Source organism: Barbus barbus (assembly GCF_936440315.1).
Source record: "Barbus barbus genome assembly, chromosome: 44".
Classification (NCBI taxonomy): Eukaryota; Metazoa; Chordata; class Actinopteri; order Cypriniformes; family Cyprinidae; genus Barbus; species Barbus barbus.
The window spans coordinates 25692913-25716912 of NC_136722.1; the positions used below are offsets into that span (position 1 = coordinate 25692913).

General features: G+C 34.8%; 1 protein-coding gene across 1 annotated transcript in view; it reads left to right on the forward strand.

Moving 5' to 3' along the window:
- The window catches only part of LOC306863443 (laminin subunit alpha-1-like), a gene marked incomplete at its 5' end in the record, with an annotated part of 73641 nt that overhangs the window by 13668 nt on the left and 35973 nt on the right, over nucleotides 1-24000 (forward strand). The window contains 22 exons of the mRNA XM_079406780.1: nucleotides 3662-3904; nucleotides 4991-5170; nucleotides 5632-5721; nucleotides 6462-6579; nucleotides 7490-7668; nucleotides 7951-8056; nucleotides 8142-8299; nucleotides 9254-9394; nucleotides 9691-9852; nucleotides 11365-11466; nucleotides 13541-13755; nucleotides 14283-14394; nucleotides 14510-14620; nucleotides 15345-15472; nucleotides 16079-16165; nucleotides 16247-16458; nucleotides 17158-17264; nucleotides 18464-18644; nucleotides 20052-20188; nucleotides 21127-21360; nucleotides 22562-22705; nucleotides 23633-23809. Coding sequence (XP_079262906.1) covers nucleotides 3662-3904; nucleotides 4991-5170; nucleotides 5632-5721; nucleotides 6462-6579; nucleotides 7490-7668; nucleotides 7951-8056; nucleotides 8142-8299; nucleotides 9254-9394; nucleotides 9691-9852; nucleotides 11365-11466; nucleotides 13541-13755; nucleotides 14283-14394; nucleotides 14510-14620; nucleotides 15345-15472; nucleotides 16079-16165; nucleotides 16247-16458; nucleotides 17158-17264; nucleotides 18464-18644; nucleotides 20052-20188; nucleotides 21127-21360; nucleotides 22562-22705; nucleotides 23633-23809 — 3324 coding nt within the window. The remainder of the gene's footprint in view (nucleotides 1-3661; nucleotides 3905-4990; nucleotides 5171-5631; nucleotides 5722-6461; nucleotides 6580-7489; nucleotides 7669-7950; nucleotides 8057-8141; nucleotides 8300-9253; nucleotides 9395-9690; nucleotides 9853-11364; nucleotides 11467-13540; nucleotides 13756-14282; nucleotides 14395-14509; nucleotides 14621-15344; nucleotides 15473-16078; nucleotides 16166-16246; nucleotides 16459-17157; nucleotides 17265-18463; nucleotides 18645-20051; nucleotides 20189-21126; nucleotides 21361-22561; nucleotides 22706-23632; nucleotides 23810-24000) is intronic.

The following is a 24000-nucleotide window of genomic DNA, read 5'->3' on the forward strand; positions in this document are numbered from 1 at the left end:
AGCACGGGTCACATATAGTAACCGTGAGCAGGAATGATGTGTTTTATCTGAAAGTCATTCAGTCTGTTGCTGCTTGAATTATCCAGACGCCCTTGAGACGACACAGTGTGTTATTTTCTTCAGGAACTGATGTCACAGAAAACAATGAGTATTTTGTCTAATGTGAAGTTTAGACTTATGATAAAGCATTCAAATGAACAGAATTCTCTGAAAATGTTTGAGCAAAAACCTCTGCTCAAAGAGTACATTTGTGACTTTTTGCAATCAAATTTTTATATACTATTATATACATTTTATATACTATTATTTATATATATATCTATCTATCTCAGCAATTCCTCAACGTTTTTGTCAGTCTAACCCCTTTGACAAAAAATATTTACTTGAAGTACCAGGGTTATAATAGTTGACTAAAACCTTAAAAGTTTTTATTATTTTATCTATAGATATACATTTTTATCACTTGAAATAAAGTAAATGTTAACTAAAATAATAAAATATTTAAAAAAATGAAACGCTTTTTATTTCACCTAGTTGCCTAAGTGACATTTCTCATTTTCATTTTATTTAATTAGAATAAAATTAATAAAATAGTAAAAATGACAAAAACACTACAGCAAAATTACTAAATGTTAACTAAAATTAAAGTGAATGACTGATTACAAAAAACTATAATAGTGTCTGAAAATAAATTTTTTCTCATTATACAGTACATCCTGTTGCACTCATAAATACATTTATGTAGGTAAATGATTAGTGAACAATTTCATGTGGACTTTAAACCTTAATCAAGAAATCAACATAGAGATCTACTTCTGCCCTTATTAAAATCCAGCAGTAGTTGTTGTTTTCCCTAGCAACATCCCATAATTCTGCAGTCATGTAACCTGTGATTATCACAGCTGTACTTCAGCATGTCAGAGAATGTTGCTCTGATCTTCAGAGGATCCGTCATTTCCATTCATTTCCATCCGCTGGTGTCTTCACTCGCTCTTGATTGCTGGGATTCCAGAAGTCTCATGATCGCAGATCAAATGTGTGAGGATGAGCTCTGTCATTACATTCAGAGATGTGTGTTTGTGTGTGTCCTCATCTGTACATTGCTAAGCATCCAGTAAACACAGACAAACACACACATCACAGTTAGAAAAGACCACCAGAAGAGACTATCATCATGCACATACTTTATTTATTTTTATTTTAGTGTTATTTTTAGTCTATTATGGTTTTTATTAATTTTACATTTATTTTAATTTTTAGTAAGAATTTTTGGAAATAGTTTTCTTTTTAAATTTCAGCAGTTTTATTTCCTATGGTAGCTATTTCCACCACCAAAAAAAATTATGTTTTCATAAGTCATAATTGTGACATTAAAAGTCAAAATTTTGAGAGAAAGTATGACATACTAAATCATAATTATGAGATAAGTTGAAATTGACATAAGTCATAATTATGAGATAAAAACTTGAAATTGATGTACTAAACTGAAACTTTAAAAGTCCAAATTGACATGTTAGATTATGAGATACTAAGTCAAAGGTTTGATCAGATTTATGATCCTATATTGATCCTATATTATCATCCTAATCATAATTATGAGATGAAAGTCATTTATATTAAATAAGTCAATTATGAGCTTAGAAGTCAGCAAAGACTATTTATCTCATAACTTTGACTTTCTATCTTATAATTATGATGACTTGTGTCAATTTAAATTTTGAAAGTTTTTTTGACTTTTAAATTTTGACTTTTAAACTCATAATAATAATTATGACATAAGGCAAAAATATAACCAAAACTCAGTTATAAAAAGTTTAAATTTTTATCTCATAATTGGGTTCTGGTCATAGTTTCGATTTAGTATGTCATAATTTCACCATTTTATCTTATAATTATCCACCAAAGCATGTTTTTTTTTCTCTTACATTTCAGTTAGTAATTTAAGTGAATCATTTAAATGCAGTCAGTCAATAGGAGAAGTGTACGGTGTGGGAAACTGCTATGAGAAGTGTATCAAACCCAGTGCTTGTCTAGAAAGATCGAGTGAGAATTGAGTTAAAAGAAGCTCATCTTGTCTGAAACACATGTGATGGCTTCCCATCATCATCAGGAGAGTTTCTCCTTCAGAACACCTACCAGAACATGCTTCATCTGACAGCGAGAGAGACGGATGATATCTGTCCCTGCAGCACAAAAGCAGTCATGAGTAACACAGGTATATCTGTAGCAATAGACAACAATACACTGTATGGATCAAAATTATACATTTCTCTTTTATGACAAAAATCATTAGGATATTAAGATCATGTTCCATGAAGATATTTAGTAAATTTCCTACCGTAAATATATCAAAACTTCATTTCTGATTAGTAATATGCATTGCTAAGAACTTCATTTGAACAACTTTAAAGGAGATTTTCTCAATATTTAGATTTTTTTGCTCCCTCAGATTCCAGATTTTCAAATAGTTGTATCTCAGTTGTACCAAATATTGTCCTATCATAATAAGATGATGTATAAATCTCAATTTCACAAAATTGTCCCTTATGACTGGTTTTGTGGTCCAGGGTCACATATTTCAGAGTTCTTACTCAGACTGAGGGTCATTCGATGGTAAATGGTGTAACTGTTCGGCTGAATCTGTCTGAGACGACAGGAAAAGGAAGTCACGAGTGTCCATCAGCCCAAAGGAACACAACAGATATGAAAATTGAGATGCTGTTAGTTTTATTTTCATTTGAAAGTTTTAGTAATTTGTTTTGGGTTTTTTTAGCTTTTATTTTTTTTATAAATCTATATAGTTTTTATTAATAATTGTATTAGTTTTTTAAAATAAATATATAGTTTTATTAATATTTTGAGCTAGGTTTTATTTTTATATTTTTCATTTCCATTTTAATTAGTTAGTTTTAGTTATTTTGTTGTGTTTTGTCATTTTTTTTTTGTTTTTTTTACAGTATGTCCATATAGTTTTTATTAATATTTTGAATTAGTTTTAATTTGTATATTTTCCATTTTCATGTTAATTTTAGTTACTTTTTTTTAGTAATTTTGTTGTTTCATTATTTGTATTATTTTTTTTCTATGTAGTTTTAATAAATATTTTGAATTAGTTTAAATTATTTTATGTTCTGTTTTCATTTTAGTTTTAGTAATAATGTTTTGTTTTTGTCATGTTTTATTAGTTTTTTTTTTTGTCTTTAAAGTTGTTATAATTTTTTTTAAATCTCAGTTTTAGTACTGAGCTAAACTATCTGACAATGAGAAATATTGTTTTTGCCACTGGCTGAAATAATAATAAAAAAGGTAAATAAAAAAATATATATTTTATTTTATTTCATGTTTTTTTTTTCGAGCAGCAACGGTTTTTTTTTTTTTATTTAAATTGAATTTTATTTATTTAGTTTAAACCTTTATTTAACCAGGAACTCTTGAGATTTAAAATCTTTCACAAGAGGGTCCTGGCCAAGATAGGCATCATTTAGTTACACACAAAACAAAATACATTAGTTTACATATACAAAAACATACACAACTCAAAACATTTACAATGAAATGACTCTGAAACGAAATCCTTTAAAACACATTTAAAATCAGTAAAGCTTTTAAGTTTTAGTTAAGGATATATTAACCCTGGCCTCAAACGTTCCTCGTCCTGCAGGTCTTCCAGGTGGCTTACATCATCATCAAAGCGGCGAACTCCCCGCGGCCCGGGAACTGGATTCTGGAGCGTTCTCTGGACGGAGTGGACTTCCAGCCGTGGCAGTATTACGCCATCAGCGACACCGAGTGTCTGACCCGATACAACATCACGCCCCGCCTCGGGCCGCCCACCTACAAGAGAGACGACGAGGTCATCTGCACATCCTACTACTCACGCCTGGTGCCGCTGGAGCACGGCGAGGTGAGCAGTGCATGATGGGTAACGGGTCATGATGGGTCGCAGTGTTTATTCATATTTCGATTGTTAATTTATTTTTTTCATTTTGATTTTAAAGTTTTTTGTGATTTTAGTTAAAGCTTTTGTGATTTTTCTTGTGTTTTTGTAATTGTATTAGTTTTAGTGTTTTAGAAATGTCTAGTTTTTATTAATATTTTTCATTATTTTTGTATTTTTTTTGGTTCCCGTTTTTTTTTTTTTTTTATATTTTTAGTACTTTTGTTATTTTTATTAATTTCTTATCAATATTTACATATAGTTTCTGTGAAAATTAAGTAGTTTTTATTTTTTAATTATTTTAGTAATTTTGGTGCATTTTTGTTTTTTAGTTTTTAATTATTTAATTTTATTTTAAGTAACTTTTTCTTTAGCCCATTAAAAGCCCTGGATCACACCTGGGCATGTTAAAGTTTGTCACTGCTCAGATTATATATTTTTGTGTGTGTCATTTTTATGATATGCAGGGTCATTTCATCATTGATATACTATTATAGTTTAGAATTAGTTCATTTTTTGTTATGTTTAAATTTTTGGGAGTTTTAGAAATTTTATCATGTTTTTTTCTTCTTTTTTTATAAATATGTCTGTAGTTTTCTTTTGGTTCTTTTTCAGTTTTAGTTATTTAAATACTTCAACTAAATGTTGCTTTGGTAATTAGCTGAAATAAAATAATTAATATTTAATTTTATTTAATTTCATGTTTATTTTATTTCAAGTAACACACGTTTATGGTTTTAGTTAACAATAATAGCCCTGGGTCACACCTGCATCTGTTATAGTGTGACACCGCTCAGATAATATCATTTTTGCATGATTTTTATGATGTCAGAATGCTGGGAAGAGTTTGTATCATTTATTGGGTGATTCATCCATTTTGACACAATAGATGCAGTGACACAGTCTGAAACAAATGTATCACATCTAGAGGTCATTAAGATCAAACTGGACTGTTGAATAAACAATAAAAGGAAGGCTTCCACTAGTTAAAAGAGCAAATGAAACCCTTTCCTGGGATGAGTGGAGGTATGAAGGTGTCCCGTCTCTCCTCAGATCCACACGTCTCTTATAAACGGCCGTCCGAGCGCAGATGACCTGACCCCAGAGCTGCTGGAGTACACCTCCGCTCGCTTCATCCGCCTGCGTCTGCAGAGAATCCGAACGCTCAACGCCGACCTCATGACCCTCAGCTACCGCGACCCCAAAGAGGTGGACCCCATCGTCACCCGACGGGTACGGAGCACCACTTTAAACCCGCTTTAGACTTTTGTAGATCTGGTGTCATGGTCTCAGATGGTTGTACTATGACATGATCACCAGACTTACATTTATGTGTTCGCCAGATGCTTTTATCCAAAGCGACTCACATTGTGTTCAAGGTGTTCAGTTCATGCGTTTCCTGGGAATCGATCCCATGACCTTGCTGTTGCTAGTGCCATGTTCTTCTGTTTGAGCTTTATATATAGAATTTATATACATTTGAAATATTCATTTTAAATTATATATTATATACATCAATTATTAATAAATTACAAGTTGTTTATAAATTATATACATTTTAAATATATATATTTTTAAATATTCAAGTATTCATATGAGATTATTTTTAAAAGGTTCTTCCAGACATGGTACTCTTTTGTTAATGGAGTAATAGTTGAAGTGATGGACTAACTCTGTCCTGCTCTGGTTTGCAGTATTATTACTCCATCAAGGACATCTCGGTGGGCGGGATGTGTATCTGTTATGGCCACGCCCAGAGCTGCCCCTGGGACCCTGTTACCAAGGTAACTGACAACAAACACCATCCCATTGGAACTCAAGCTGTCAATCAAATATGAACTGAAGCCCCGCCTATATGAATTCACTATAATTGTGCCTGCTGTCGTAAAAATGTCAATCACTTGAATAAAGCAATATTTATTTTATGCATAAAATACAATACAGTAGATTAAAATAAACACTATGTATGGGGATTTGTGTGTGTGTGTGTGTTTGTTTGTGTGTGTCTCACTCTCTCCTCTCTTGTCTGCACAGAAGCTGCAGTGTGTGTGTGTGTGTGTGTGTGTGTGTGTGTGTGTGTGTGTGTGTGTGTGTGTACCTGTTTTTCTATTCCGGTGGGGACTTAAACCTGAATACACACAGACTCATGGGGACTCGTGTCATGGTGGGGACCTAATCTGAGGTCCCCACGGCTAAACAAGTTTATAAATCACACAGAATGTCGTTTTTTGAAAATCTAAAAATGCAGAAAGTCTCCTGTGAGGGCTAAATGTGGTGTAGGGTTGGTGTAGGGCAATAGCATATATGGTCTGTACAGTAGAAAAACTATTACACCTATGAGAGTCTCCACAAGGATAGCAAACCAGACATGTGTGTGTGTTGTGTGTCTCACTCTGTCTTCTCTTTTGTCTGTACAGAAGCTGCAGTGTGTGTGAGTTGTGCGAGTTTGTGTGTGTGTGAGAGAGTTTCTGTGTGAGGGTGTGTGTGTGTGTGTCTCACTCTTTCCTCTCTTTTGTCTGCGCAGAAGCTGCAGTGTGTGTGTGAGCACAACACTTGTGGAGAGAGCTGTAATGAATGTTGCCCTGGATACCATCAGGAGCCGTGGCAACCTGGAACACTTTCCGACGGAAACACATGCGAGAGTGAGACACAAAATAACACTTACTTCAAAACAACACAAACAAAAAAGTATTTTTTTATTTGACATGAAATTTAAAATGACATAAATTATATGTAATATATAATATACTATTTAATATATAATATAATGTTGAATAAATAAATTATTTAATTAATTAAAAAAAATACTTTATTAATTAATTTATTAAATATAAAACATTACAAGACAGCATTACATTACAAAAAGATAAAATCTACTTTTATTTATGTATAAGTATATTTTATCTTTTTATTTAAATATGTAAATATATATAGTTTATTTTTAAAGGGATAGTTCTCCCAAAAATGAAAATTCTGTCATTAATTTGTCGTTCCAAACCCGTAAGACCTTCGTTCATCTTCAGAACACATCACGTGGATGTGTTTTCTATGTTGTTTACGCTTTGATCTGAACAAAAACAACGTATCTGCGTGACGCAGCTGACACAGAACAGCATATGTTGTTTACGTATGTGATACTCTCCAAAATGGCGCTATAGGAGGACATGGAGAAGAATTGTTGAATAAAGTCGTTATTTTTGTTTTCTTTTGCGCACAAAAAGTATTCTCGTAGCTTCGTAAATTACAGTTGAACCCCTGATATCACATGGATTATTTTAACCATCTCCTTGCTATGTTTCTGGGCATTGATCGTGTTAGGATCATTGCTGTCTATGGAGGGTCAGAGAGCTCTCAGAATGCATCAAACATATCTTAATTTGTGTTCTGAAGATGAACAAAGGTCTTAGGGGTTTGGAACGACACGAGGGTGAGTAATTAATGACAGAAGTTTTATTTTTGGGTGAACTATCCCTTTAAGCACAAAAGCAAACACACTTTCATCTATAACTGATCACGACCCTCCTGATCTCTGTTTTCTGTCTCGTTGATCAGAATGTAACTGTCACAACAAAGCCAACGACTGTTACTACAACCAGACGGTGGCGGATCTGCGGCTGAGCGTGAACACACACGGTCAGTTTGTGGGAGGAGGAGTGTGTGTGAACTGCTCTCAGAACACAGCAGGAGTGAACTGCCAAACCTGTGCGGACGGATACTACAGACCACACCAGGTGTGTGTGTGAGTGTGCGTGTGTGTGTGCGAGTGTGCGCATGCGTGCATGTGAGTGTGTGCTTGTGTGTGAGAGTGCGTATGTGTGAGAGTGCATGTGAGTGTGTGCGTGTGTGTGAGTGTGTGTGCGTGTGAGTGCATGTGAGTGTGTGTGTGCGTGTGCGTGCGTGTGCGTACGTGTGTGTGTGTGTGTGTGTGTCAATTTTTTTGGACAGCCCTAATCCAAACAAAGACTGTAAATCTGAAGTGTCTTCACGTGTGTGTGTGTGTGTGTGTGTTGCAGGTGTCTCCGTACGCTGATAACCCATGTGTCGAGTGTCAGTGTGACGCGAGAGGTTCTGAGAGTCCTGTGTGCATCAGAGACGATAATCACGCCAACCCCGACGCAGGTGGAGTATGGCTTCTTCTGTTCGTTTGGATGCAGTGTCTCTGAATATTGAGAGCTTGTTTTGAGCTGTTGTGTGTGTGTTGCAGGTCTGTCCGTGGGTCAGTGTTTGTGTAAGGAGGGTTTTGCGGGTGAGAAGTGCGACCGCTGTGCGTTCGGATTCAGAGATTTCCCACAATGCACTCGCTGCGAGTGTAACCTGGCTGGAAGCCGCAACATCGACCCCTGCAGCGAGTGTGTGTGCAAGGTACTGCGAAACATACACAAACAATCATTTCACTGACAGCATCAGCGAGTAAATAAACAACAACAAGAAGAAAACAAGAAGAGGGACGGATGTGAATTTCTAAGGCCCTAAATGATCAAAACTGTCTTGTTTCACACTCAATCTCCTCATGTTTTCTGTCATCTGGTTGATCGTTTACAGTGTTTTATCCAGTAAAAGCTCTTTTAGTATAATTGTACAAGCGTCTAGCTTCAGCTGCTGCTTCTCGTGTCAAATCTTGACTGATTTTGATCAAGTAAACATCAGAATAACTGCAGTCATATCTCCAGATGAACTCTTACTGGACTGAAGCAGCTCAGCTTTACTTGATTCTCCATCAATCATTTTCTAGAAAAATCAGTGCGTCTCAAATCTGATCATCAGGATCTTTTGAGGAGCGTTTGTTTCCAGAAGCTTTACTTTCACTGTTCCTCAGCGGAGGAATGATCTTCACAAGCCTCCAAAACATCTCATATCATCTGAGGCGCGTTTATTTCTTCATCTCTCGATCAGCATTGCATTGCATTATATGTTTGGATCATTTACATCTCATCTTACTGAGACACATTATTGGAAAAGGAAAGGGAAGTGGTGTGTGGCCAAGTATGGTGACCCATACTCAGAATTTGTGCTCTGCATTTAACCCATCCAAGTGTACACTCAGTAGTGAACATACACCCGGAGCAGTGGGCAGCCAATGCTGCGGTGCCCGGGGAGCAGTTGGGGGTTCGGTGTCTTGCTCAAGGGTCTCACCTCAGTCGTGGTATTGAGGGTGGAGAGAGCGCTAGACATTCACTCCCCCCCACCTACAATCCCTGCTGGACCTGAGACTCGAACCCATGACCTTCAAGTTACAAGTCCAACTCTCTATCCATTAGGCCATGACTGCCCCCGTATAGCTATGGCTGTGATTCTCATCTCTCCGTCTCTCCGCAGGTGAATGTGATGGGCTCTAACTGTGATCTGTGTAAGCAGGGTTTCTATAACCTGCAGGCCACTAATCCTGAGGGCTGCACCGAGTGCTTCTGTTTCGGAGTCTCAGGTGTGTGTGAGAGCTCCACCTGGTTCACCAGCTCGGTATGTGTCCACACACACTCTCTGACACACACACTCACATACACACACACACACGCACACACATACTCGCACACACATACTCACACACACTCACACACACACATACTCACACACACTCTCACACACACCCACACACACACACTCACTTAGCTGCTGAAAATACTAGTGTTCTAATCATTTTGGCCACCACTGTATATATAACTAATAATTAAAAAAACAAAATGACTAAGACTGACATTGAAGTGAAAGCATTTTAAAGCACTAGTATCAGTGATGTGTGTGTTGTTGGTTCTCAGGTGGAGCACAGAGACGGCGCTCTCCTTCGATCTCTTCAGAGCTCCAGCATCTTCACGTCTCTCGTCTCAGACGATAACCTCATCGTCTCTAATGTCTCCGCGTCCGCAGGCGTTCTGTCCGTGTGGTCGTGGGCCGCGCCGGAGTCTTTCCTCAACAACAAGGTGATCTGCAGTAGTGTTTTTGTCAGCTATTTTCAGATTTAGTCTTAGTCCCGTATTAAAGGTCCTTGTTAGTTTGTATCACATTTAGTCAAATTTATCCTATGTTTAAGTTTTAGTCGACTAAAAGTCTCAACATTTTAGTCTAGTTTTAGTCAATGAAAACTTGACATTTTAGCAATAAGATTATTATTAATTAACCGTACAGCAGTATTCATTTTTAATTAATTTAGTCTTGGTCTTACTGAAATATACGTTTTAGTTATCATATTTAGTCAACCGTGTCCTGTTTTTGAGCATTTTAGTCAGTTATGAAATCTTACTCACATTGTCGTAATGCTGTATAAAGGTGAAACTGATAAAAAAGTTTTTTTTTTAAATACATTTTAGTTTCGTCCTTATTGTCGTCTCGTCTTCATCTCGTCTTAGTCATGGGAAAAAAGCTTGTCAACGGACATTTTTTGTCATAGTTTTCGTTAACTAAATGAACACTAATGTGCAGCGACACACTTCTCTCTGATCTCAGTTTACGTGTTTCTGTGTCCTGATGCTGCTCGCAGCCGCCGGCCTGTCATTACACTCACACTCATTAGCACATTTACAGATAATTAGCTTACACACATCCACAGAGTCTGTCCCCGGGTGATTAATGACGTTAATATAAGTAATTATAACATTCATTTCCATCCGCTCACAGTGAAGGAAGGGCTGATCGCGCTCGATTCATGATATCAAAACTGTTCCTGAGATTATAGTTATTGTGGATGTAATTTTCATTGCTTAAAATACAGTACACTTGTTGTTTGCACTTGACAGATTTTAAAATACAATATTGCATTTTAAAATGGTATATCAGTGACATAATATTGATATTATTTTTATTGCTTTAAATACACTTATTGTTTGCACTTGACAGATTTTAAAATATAATAATAGTTAAAAGACAGTTTATAAAACTTGAATTAAATTGATTTGAATAATTACATTTGTAAAGCCTTATATAGTGTTTATTAATATTTTGAATTAGCCTTTATTTTAATATTTTCATTTAAGTTTTTCGTATTTCATATTTACAATTTTTTTTATATTTTACAATATTATTTAACCTTTTTTTCAATTTTTTTTATTTTAGTTTTAGTTAATGATAACACTGGTTTTAGGTGCAATACTCTTGGAGATAAAACACAAAGTTATATTAGTATTATTTATATACTATTATTGTATCTATTCATCTAAATAATGACACTATTGTCTTCCTTAGAGCTGCTTGACAGCTGAATTTGAATTTCTTTCATAATTAATTAATATTACAGCATTAACTGTTAGTTCCTGGTTTGTTTCTGTGACGTTGCTTTGAAACGATCTGTATTGTACAAAGCACCATAGAAATAAATGTGACTTGACTTGAATTAAAACCATATATAATGACCTTCAATCATCTGAGAAGTAATTTAAACATAATAACACAGTATTCTGACCGGTTTAGCTAATATATCATCAACATTTCTCTTTTAGCTGGCGTCATATGGAAGCTTCTTGAACTACAGCGTTGCTTATGACACATCTGAGGAAAACGTGGAAAAAACGCTTCAAGCTCATTTCAGCGTAATTATTGAGGTAAGATGATAATTATTCTGCATTCATGTCATGCTAGAATTATTGTAATATTGTATATTGTCTTGTACTCATGAACTTCTGCTTGACTGGAGACTCAAATGATTTGTTTATCAGATATTTCATTGTTTATGTGCTACATGATGACCTTGTTGAAGTCTTATATGATGTCACAACAATCAAAAAAAGGAAATGTGAAGCTTAAAGGTGATATATCATGAAAATCTGACTTTGTCCATGTTTAAGTGCTATAATCGGGTCCCTGGTGCAACCCAGAAAACATGAAAAAATCAACCCAGTACATTTTTTTTGTAAGCCTTTTTCTGCAAGTTTGTGAAAAAACGAGCTGCTCAGATTTTGCTCCCGACGTGACATAGAAAGGGATCTTATTATAAAATAACCGCCCCTTAATTTGCAGGTTTCCACCCATAGTGCCGCCATTGTGTTTACGCAAGCAGCAACGGTGAACCAGTTCTTTTTGTAACTCGTGTCTTTAACATAAACTTGAAACATAAACGCATAACATAAACGCATGAAAGAACTTAGTTTTTCATCAGAAGTTTAAACTGATGGTTTAAAATGCATGAATTCAGCTCAATAGACGTGATAATCAAAACCAAACAGATATTTTTAGCAGAGTACCTGAGGAACTAGCTGTAAAGGCACAGCCCTCTTCTGGAAAAGGGGACGGGGAGCAGCAGCTCATTTGCATTTAAAGAGGCATGCACAAAAACAGCCTGTTCTGCTTCCACTCAAAATAGGCATTTCCAAAGTTATATAATAAATGACATGGGGTATTTTGTAGGAATGCACTGAAATGAAAATTCTTGGCCGAATATCGAACATGGTTTTTCATGTTTTTTCCCTCATGTATTTTTTTCAACATTGCATAAATTAAATGGCCAAAATGTGCTTTTTTTTACTGTTTTGTCTTGCTTTTCAAATAAAAAATCAATTACAAAACGACAATTTAAAAATATTTACTTAACACTGAACATTGCACAATTTAACTTAAAATGAATAAGCTATAAGTTAAAAATAATGTTTTGGCCATATTTGAGACCCCCTTCTTGAATCAGGCATGTATTTTTACTGTACAAATAAATGCAGCCTTGCTGAGCAGAAGAGACTTCTTTTAAAACATTAGAATATATTACCGATCCCAATTTGAACACTGTGTGAGTGTCAGAATAAATGCATTACAGTTTTTTTTCAGCTGTTCACACACAAAATCTTTCCTTGTCACACAATTTCTGAAACCTGACACTCAAACAGCAGAAGCACACACCAAATCTGCAAAACCATACACTAATTCTCAGCCTTTGACTCTATGTAACACAGAAATCTAACAGGAATTAATATTATGGCAAAGGTGTTTGCAAATGTTTGGTTTGGAGATGTGTTAGTGATATTTTGAATGCAGTGCTTCATTTTGCACAAGATTTTTACATTTTGTGTGTGCAGTTCTTGTGTGTGTGTGTGTGTGTGTGTGTGTGTGCAGTTCTTGGGTGTGTGTGTGTGTGTGTGTGTGTGTGCAGTTCTTGGGTGTGTGTGTGTGTGTGTGCAGTTCTTGGGTGTGTGTGTGTGTGTGTGCAGTTCTTGTGTGTGTGTGTGTGTGTGTGTGCAGTTCTTGGGTGTGTGTGTGTGTGTGTGTGTGTGTGTGTGTGTGTGTGCAGTTCTTGGGTGTGTGTGTGTGTGTGTGCAGTTCTTGGGTGTGTGTGTGTGTGTGTGTGTGTGTGTGTGAAGTTTTGAAAAAAAGAGGCAAAGTTTTGAAAATGCAAAGTTGAAAAAAAAAACTGTAATAGAGCTGTTGTAGCTGTTGCCGTTTTACTTTATTTTATTTTACAGGACAACAGTAAAATTACAGAAAAAAGAATAACTGTAAAAATAAGATTTATGAATGTTGATGGAGTTCCCGCAGGAAGATCTCAGTGCTTCTTTTTGTTGACAACAGCAGATTTATAACTGATTCTCATTACAACTTGGGAAGATGTTTGTCGCACGTATCCCATGCCTTTAAATAAATTCATAAAAATGTTACGTGGCAGCTCCGTGATTCTCTATAACCGTGTTTCAGGGAAACGGGCGGACGCTGCATCAGTCTCAGTCCACTCATCTGCTGCTAAACGCTCACACGGAGCAGCGCGTCTCGCTCCAGATGCTGCCGCACTCGTTCATAGACGCTCGCAGTGGGAGCCGTGTTCAGAGAGACGAGCTGATGACGGTGCTGGCGGACGTCGCTGCACTCAGGGTTCGAGCTCAGCTGGAGGACAGCGCCGAGGGAACGCTCAGGTCACACGGAGATTCGCCTTTTTAACTTTATCACATAAAAATATATAGGACAAATTCAGTGTCTGACTATTGCGTATGACGCATTTTATGCCTTTGGCATGAGAGAAAGTAAAAAAAAAATCTCATTCATATATATTCATATTTATTTATTCGGCAGATGCTTTTATCCGAAGCATCACAAGCATTTTGTCATAAATGGAATTATTTGTACTGGCCATAAAACTGTATTTTTTATTTTATTTTATATATTATTTATGTAAATACATTTTAATTTTATATATTGTTTATATTATTTATATATTATTTGTTATTATTAAATGTATTGATATATGTGATTATTAATAACGTTACATTATTATAATTATTTATTATATAGTTATTTTTAGTGCTTTCAAATGTAGCTAAAGTGTGTATGTATCGGTACTAGCAATAAAACATCAAAACATTTTTTTTTTTTTTTATGTTTATAAATATTTTAATTGTTAGTATATGTATGTAATAGATGTAAACGTGCGTTTTGTCCACAGGTTGAGTTCCGTGTCTTTAAGTGTTGGAGACACAAACTCGGGTCTGTCTAAAATCCCTCTGGATGTGGAGCAGTGCGAGTGTCCGTGGGGTTACTCAGGCACTTCCTGTGAGGTGAGAAACCACTTCCGGGTCACTCTATCAGCCGCCCACATGATCAGTGAATGAATTATGTGCAGACACCTGAACCAGAGGTTATTAACCCAGTGCTGTGTGTTTGTCTCCTCAGTACTGTATGCCTGGGTTTTATCGGGTCGGTGGGATTCTGTTCGGAGGAAACTGTCTTCAGTGCGAGTGTAACGATCACGCGACCGAGTGCGACATCAACGGAGAGTGTCTGGTAGGTTTGATCTTCATTATGACCTGCTCTAAACTAGGCCTGGGCGATAAAACGGTATCGGTATTTATCGACGGTACACCTTCCAGGGCTCCAGACTAACATTTGAGAGCAGAGGGGGGTGTCTTCATCTCATTCTGCAGATGGGGGTGTGTGGGAGTATTAAAATAATTAGTGCTGTCATACGATTAATCGCATCCAAAATAAAAGTTTTTGTTTACATAATATATGTGTGTGTACTGTGTATATTTATGTATAAATACACACTCATACAGTATATATTTTGAAAATATTTACGTGTATATACATTTTTATATTTATATTCTTATATTTTATATTATAAACCTACTTAATATATAAAAAAAATTCTTAATATATATATGCATGTGTATTTATATAAATATACACAGCATACACACAAATAAACAAAACAAAAACTTTTTATCATGATTAATCGTTTGACAACACTAAAAATAACAATATATAATAAATACATAAAATTAGATAATAATCCAAAAATATAATATTATGGCAAAGGTGTTTGCAAATGTTTGGTTTTGAGACGTATTTGTTATATTCTGAATACAGTGCTTCATTTTGCAAGAGATGTGAGGCATTTTGCATTTTGTGTGTGCAGTTCTTGGATTAAAAAGAGGCAAAGTTTTGAAAATGTGTCTAAGCAGTTGAAAAAAACTGTAAACTGTGTGTGTGTGTGTGTTCTCTCCAGGGCTGTGCACACAACACCACGGGGCCTCACTGTGATCAGTGTCTGCAGGGTTTCTATGGTGAGGCCAGCGAAGGAACGCCGGACGACTGCCAGAGATGCTCCTGCCCGCTGACACTGGCGTCCAACAAGTGAGTGACTGTGTGTGTGTGTGTGTGTGTATGTCTGAGCCGTTTCTCACAGCAACACAAACTGTGTCTTCATCCGAGAACACACACAGCATACATTACTCACACACTCACAATACCATGCTTTTAACACTTTAAATAACAGTGCAGTAACTGAAAATACTGTAAAAACTGTTATAAAATAACTGTAAATACTTTTTTTAACAGTGATTATCTGTTTAGATATATATATATATATACAGTTGAAGTCAAAACTTTACATACACTTTTCAGAATCTGCAAAATGTGAATTATTTGACCAAATTTTCTCTTGTGGACTATATGTAAACATCTTTTATGTGAAATATCTTATTCAGGTCAGTACCAAATAAACAATAACATGCATTTTGTATGATCCCTCTTACTTGGTAAAATAATTAACATTTTGCAGATTCTGAAAGGTGTATGCAAAGTTTTGACTTCAACTATATATATATATATATATGTATATGTATATGTATATATGTATATATATGTATATATATATTTAAATAAATAGCTAGATATAGATACAAATATGTAGATCTATAAGATAGTATGTGAATGATCTGATTGGTGTGTGTGCTGCAGTTTTAGCCCCACGTGTGTGCTGCAGCGTCCCGGAGAGTTCAGCTGTGATCAGTGCCAGCTGGGATACGCAGGAGCCAAGTGTGAGAGGTACAGGACTAATAATGATTCATTCTGAGGTTCATATTTCTGTACCAGTGAAATGATTGATTACTGAGTAATGGTCCTCAGGTGTGCCGAGGGTTATTACGGTGACCCTGTGGAGCCGGGCCGGCGGTGTTTGGCGTGTGAGTGTAACGGTAACGTGGATCGGGCTGAAGCGGGTCACTGCGACGGACGCACCGGAGAGTGTCTGAAGTGTTTGGGTCACACGGCGGGTCTGCACTGCGAGCGCTGCGCCGACGGCTTCTACGGAGACGCCGTGACCCTCAAAAACTGCCAGGGTGAGACAGAAAACCACTCAACATACGCTTTATGCATTATTCTTATATTAAAATCTTTGTCCCTGAGGTTCACTTACAATGTTTTTACCTAATTAAATTTTTCATTTAGGTTCTTCCAGACTTAGAAGTACATTTCTATTTTTCAGTTGTGGATTAATGATTGATTGAAATGTATATTTGAAGTAATTATATTTAAATTATATTAATATGTGTCTAAGAAAAATAATCTTGCTTAGCCTTTGCATTAAGATTATATTTCTTACCCTACTGGCAGATATTTGTACTTTTTTAAGCAAAAACTAACAAAATTTGGATAATATTTTGAGAAAACAAGACATAATATCTGAAGTCATTTTACTTGTCAAGTAAATGCATCTTGATTCAAGAATTTGTAGATATGTATACTAGAAAACAAGACAAAAATACTAAGGAAGAAAATGACTTTTTGCAGTGTGAATAAATTATATTTATTTGAAGGAAAATCAATTTGTTCTGTAAACCACTGTTTAATTTAAAAATAATATATGCTTAGTGTTTTTCCGCCTGCTTTACCGTAACCACCGTCATGCTTGTGTACCGTTACACCCCTAATATCTACACATAATAGTCAGATTTGGATAATAATAAGAACACTTTGTGACATCTGCTGGACAAACTGTTTTACTGTAGCGTGTCTAATCATGTGATCTGTGTGTCCAGCCTGCGGTTGCCATGGTAACGGCTCTCTGTCCACCGTGTGTAACGTGATCACGGGTCAGTGTGAGTGTAAGGCCAGCGTGATCGGACAAACCTGTGACCGCTGTCAGGTAACTTCAGAACTCATATACTGTCAATAGCTGCCTGTTTATGTACTTATTCTTTATGTTTGGTTGCACTTTATTTGAAGGTGTCCTTGTTGCAGTGTAATTATATATTTAAGTACTGAGTAATATTAATTAACTACTTGTACTTACTAAATGGTTATGGTTAGGATTAGGGTTTGGCTTAGGGTTACTTGCATGTGATTATGCATAATTATTATAATAGTAAGTACATGTAATATGTGTAACAAGGACACCTTAAAATAGTGTTGACGCATGTTTCATTATATGTACTTTTGCTTTTCATTCTTTATATGTACTTCATTCATTCATTCATTCATTATGTGCTTTTCTGATTTTCATTCACTCATATAGGAAAAATATACCGTGTTCAATAACGTTTGGCTGACATTTATTACCATTAATAGTTTTATTATATATTATAGTTCATATAGTATTCATCAATATTCTCATTTATTTGCTATTTATTAAGATCATTAATAGTTTTATATATTACATTTACTCATGTAATATGCATTAATGATTCTCTTTTTTAGGGTTTAATAAAATTTATCATTTTATAAAAACTTATAAACTATTATTTTATTATAAAAATATGCATTGTATTATTATTATTATTAATAATAATAGTAGTAATTTATATTATATTCATTAGTAATTCTCTGACTTACTGTTTATTAATATCATCAATAGATTTATTGTATTATTATATATTATTCTCAATTGTTCATATAATATACATCAATAATTGTCTTATTTTCTCTTTTATTAATTTCATTAATATTTTATTATATTATTATTGAAGATTCATTATCATATATTATTAATAAATAATAAATAATTTTCTTTTTTATTAATATAGTTTTACTATATTATATATTATTAATAGTTCATATCATATTCATTAATTATCTTACTCTTAGTATCATAGTTTTATTTTTTATATTATTAATAAAGATTAATTGTATTATTTATTATTCATATAATCATCATTACTAATTTTGTTAGTTGCAGTTTATTAATGTAGTATTATATTATTAATAGTTTATAGCATATTCATTAATACATTTCTTTTATTGTCTGTTAATTGATATTATTAGTTTTATTATAAATGATCAGTATATGACGTTCTCTTATTTTCGTATGTTTACGGTTGTGTGTGTGTGTGTGTGTGTGTGTCTCAGGCGGGTTATTACGGTATCAACCGCGGCGATGGCTGCAGACTGTGTGAATGTAACCAATCAGGCGCTCTGTCTGCATCATGTGACGCGGAGGGACGGTGCCAGTGCATCGCTGGAGTGACGGGTGATAAATGTGATCGCTGTGAGCGTGGATTCTACAGCTTCACCGAGAGCGGATGCACACGTGAGAACAGCAGACACTTACTAATGTTCATGACATGCACTGATGCACAATGACAGCTATGACTACTTTAGGCTAGTGATGGGAGAAACTAATCTTTTAGAAGTTTTGAGCCAATTGCTTCGCAAAATGATTCACTATTTCGAAACGCTCGAGACACCACACGCTGGTGACACCTGCTGGTCATAAGTGTGTAAATGCTAAAACATGCATAAAAACCACTTTTAAAAACCACTGCAAATGTTTTATTGAAAGTATAATACATTACATGTAATAAAAGTAGTAAAATACCATTAAACATGAAGTGTATGTATAATATGTGGTTTTTCAAACATGTTATATTAATTTGCAGGGCTTGTTTTGTTTGTTTTATGGAGAGCTTGTATATAGAGGCCAGTAAAGGGAATATTATCTACTTCTCATCCTTTTAATTACACACATGTCTCGTTAAATGTCTACAAATTGATGAAACTGATCCGAGATCAGGTAATGAACTGGCTTGATTGACTGGTTCACAGAGATCATTGCCCCCAGAGGCAAACCATTGACCTTTCAATAGCAGTGTTGCCAAATAATTTTCTCAGAAAGTTGCTAAAGGAAGGTTGATTTGTTGCTAAAAGTTACGAAATTATGTTGTTATGATGTCATTGCGCAATCACAACGCAAAATTGTGTCAAGTTTTATATATGTTCATTTAGATTTGTTTGTAAAATATATGCATAATATAATATTAAAATATAAATAACTATTTTTAAATACATTGAATTATTGAACACTTACACATTTTTGAATGATTACAATTGAAGTATTTTTAATAGCTAGTAAACTAGTAATGCTACTCATTCTCAACAGTTATGCTCTAAGCAGTGTATTAGTAGTTAGTTAGTGTGCTACACTCACATTGTGTTTTCAGGGCATAACGGATAATGTCCTGGGAAATTACTAGTCTTTTCCATTTTTCTTACAGTGTATTAACTGATCAACGATCGCAGGTACAAGCTACTAACAAAGTGTATCTGAACAAATATTAAATTATTTGATTATTATTATTATTATTATTAGTAAATTAAACAATTGCAAATAGCTGCCAGGCATCTTTGGTTTCCTCTTTTTGTGTAATTTGGATGGAAAATGTGTGCCTTTTTATTGTCTGAGTCACTTATCAAAAGTTGCTAAAAGTTGGCAAATACATTTAAAAAATTGCTAAATTTGTTGCGAGGTGCTTTTGGAAGAAAAAGTTGCTAGGGTAGTCTGAAAAGTTGCTAGATTTGGCAACAAAATCGCTAAGTCTGACTGAAATCTGACTTTGGCACAAATGATTCACAAAAGCCTCGAAGCTTCACGAAGCGCTCATGACTAGTTTAGGTTAGTGAGTGTGAGCTCATGTGATCTCGCTTGTGTCTCCTCTAGCGTGTGACTGTGCACACACACACGGAAACTGTGACGCAGACACGGGCGAGTGTATCTGCCCTCCACACACGCGCGGCCTGAAGTGTGAGGAGTGTGAGGAAGGTCACTGGGGTCATGACGGCGTGTCCGGCTGTAAGGTACGAGAAGAGCCATTACCAGGGTGTTCCCTGGACTACCATCTAAATACTATAGTGATGCATTCGTAAATATTAATAAATATGAATAAATAATTACTACTGTATTTAAAAAAATACAAAATAATTACTATTCTTACTGAATATTAGTTTTTTTCAGTACAATGGTAATGAAGGATTAATAGTACTAGTAGTATTAAATAATAATAAAGGGAATTCCTTAGACGCCCATGTAAATAGCATAGTGAGTTATTGTTATTATTATTATTATTATTGAATATTATTTTTTTTCAGCGTGCAATGGTAATGTTATTATCATTAAATAAAAAATGCTAAAATAATAATGATAATAATAATAAAAGGAATTCCTTGGACTAACATGTTAATAGCATAGTGATTAAATATATAAACAAATATGAGTATGATGATGATAAAATAAACACTTTTAGTATTTATTATTATTTTATTATTATTATTGATAGTATAGTGGTTGTTTTGTTGTTATTAAAAATAAAACATTTATAATTAGTAATAGTAATAATGGGAATTTCTTGAAATATGTAAATACCGTAGTGATTGAATATGTATATGAAAATGAAAAAATTTGTATAAATAATAGTTATTATTGATGTTAAATAATAATAATTTTATAAAAATAATTTAAAATAATTACTTGGACTACTATATAAATACCATAGTGATAAATATGTAAATATGAGTTTGAACAAATATTAATAAATAGTAATATGAAAAAATTATAATAGATGGAATTCTATGGACTATCATGCAAGTAGTGTAGTGATAAATATGTAAATATTAATACAAATAAATAATGGTGTATTTACTGTATAACCATCTGTTCTATGGTATCACCACAGTATTTGTCAGTAAGTGTAGATTCTGCGGTGTGTGTGTGTGTGTGTGTGTGTGTGTGTGTGCAGGCGTGTGACTGCAGTGCTGAGGGCTCGAGTTCGTCTCAGTGTGACCTGCAGTCGGGTCAGTGTCGCTGCAGGACGCACTTCTCTGGAGTCCGGTGCGACCGCTGCGCTTTGGGCTACAAAAACTTCCCAGAATGCAGCGCCTGCAACTGTAGCCCCGACGGCACGCGAGAGGAGTTCTGCGACCCGGCGCTGGGAGTGTGTGGATGCCAGGATCACGGCCGCTGCTCCTGCAAGGTGACCACAGAGACGCCTCTATATAGGGCTGGGCGCTGTTTCTGATTTTAGACATTAATTCAGATTTAATATTTTGCCACAATTAAATTTTTTAGAAATCGAGCAATGACGATTTTGAATAGAAATATTACCAGTTTTATTTATCTATTTTATTTTTCTCTTTCTTCACCTTTTACTGTTATTATGTCTTTTTTATTATTATGTGAATAATTGTGTCCCTGCAGCACAAAAGCAGTCATGAGTAACACAGGTATATCTGTAGCAATAGACAACAATACATTGTATGGATCAAAATTATACATTTCTCTTTTATGACAAAAATCATTAGGATATTAAGATCATGGTCCATGAAGATATTTTGTAAATTTCCTACCATAAATATATCAAAACTTCATTTTTGATTAGTAATATGCATTGCTAAGGAGTCATTTGAACAACGTTTGGGCGATTTTCTCAATTTTCTGATTTTTTTTGCACCCTTTATTGTTTTTACAGAACATTTAAAGTTAATAATAGTCTACTGGTGTTATACCTTCAGTTATTTTAAATTTGAATTACCTTGATTTTTTATAATTTTCCAAAGCATTTTCCTTGTATTATTTCTGAACATATGATATGCATAAGACAAGTTTGTACAAGATGTGGTTGTAGTTCATGCCTCTTTTCTGCAAAGATATTTAACAAGTGATTTGTTTAGCATTTACATCATGTTGACAGCTTCATGTGTGCTGCACTTGGAATAGAATTTTCTTGAACTCTAGGGTTATTAAAGAACAAGTTATTGAATCATGTTGTAGTTACATTGTAGGGCTTCAAAACAATTAGTCACGATTAATCGATTCAAAATAAAAGTTTGTTTACATAATGTGTGTGTATTATGTATATATAAATACTCACATATACATGTATATATTAAGGGAAAATATGTTAATTTATATATATAAATCTAACATATTTTTTTAAATACATATGTGTGTGTATTTATATATACACAATAAACATACACAGTACACACACATATATTATGTAAACAAAAACGTAAAATTTTGACTAGTTAAAAATCGTCAAAATTGAGAATTGGTCAATCTTTCTGAAAAATGTTTGATTTTTTTTTTTTTTTTTGCCATAGCGCCCAGCCCTACCTTTTGTATATTGTAATGTGTTCTAGTGCATCATGGTTAACGTGGTTAATGTTTTTCAGGAGAATGTGGGTGGCAGCGGCTGTGACGAGTGTAAGAGCGGGACGTTCGGTCTGACGGCTCAGAATCCGTCCGGATGCAGTCCCTGCTTCTGTTTCGGCGTGTCCAGCGTTTGTGAGGAGCTCGGCGGATTGATCCGAGTGCCGGTGAGCAGTGACCACAACACATCAACTCACTACACTGTAAACATACACTAGCTCAAAAGTTTGGGGTCAGTATGACTTTTTAATGTTTCTGGAAGAGTCTCTGCTGCTCATCAAGGCTGCATTTATTTGATCAAAAATACAGTAAAATTTAGAAATTATTTTAAAGTAAAACAGCTGTTTTCTATGTGAATATGTGTTAAACTGTAATGTATTTCTGTGATCTGCAGCTGTATTTTCAGCATCATTACTGCAGTCTTCAGTGTCACATGATCTTCAGAAATCATAATAATATACTGATTTACTGATCAACAAACATTTCTGATTATTATCAATGTTGAACACAGTTGTGCTGCACAATATTTTTGTGGAACTGTGATACATTTTTCAGGATTCACAGATGAATAGAAAGTAAAAAAAGAAACAGCATTTATTTGAAACCGAAATCTTTTGTTACATTATAAATGTCTTGACCGTTACTTTTGATCAATTGAATGCATCCTTGATAAAAATAAGTACAAAATGTTTCTTAAAAAAAAAACATTAAATCTTACTGACCCCAAACGTTTGAACCACAGTATATATAAATGAAACAGTAAGTCAAGAGATTCCATGCTTTACAGTGATTTTACCATGATTAAGAGGCATAAAATGTGTATAAAACAGTTCTTCGGTGCATCTTTGTCATAATAACATCCAGTCAGTAAGTAAGTGATTCTTTTGACTGATTCTTTAAGAGTCAGTAGTTTGTGAGTCTACAGTTTTTTTTCTCATCACATTTAATTAAGATACAAACTAAACCCAGATAAAAATATTATTTATGCTGCCATGGAAATGAAGATAGGGAAATCCTAATGCTGATATTTTAATGATGTGAATCATGAATATTCATGAATGGTGTGTATATTAATAAGTGTGTGTATGATTCAGATCACGCTGGGCTCTGCTCCAGCTCTGCTGCGTGTCGTGTCTCAGAGTGACCTGCAGGGGACGCTGGAGGGCGTTTATTACAGCGATCAGGAGATGCTGCTGGACGCGTCTCACAGTCTGTCTGTCCTCACCGCGCCGTATTACTGGAGACTCCCGCACAAATACCACGGTAACCAGGTATAGACCCACACAAATACCACAGTAAACACCACACAAATACCACACACATACCACAGTAAACACCACACAAATACCACACACATACCACAGTAAACACCACACAAATACCACAGTAACAAGTTACAAACCCACACAAATACCACAGTAACAAGTTACAAACCCACACAAATACCACAGTAAACACCACA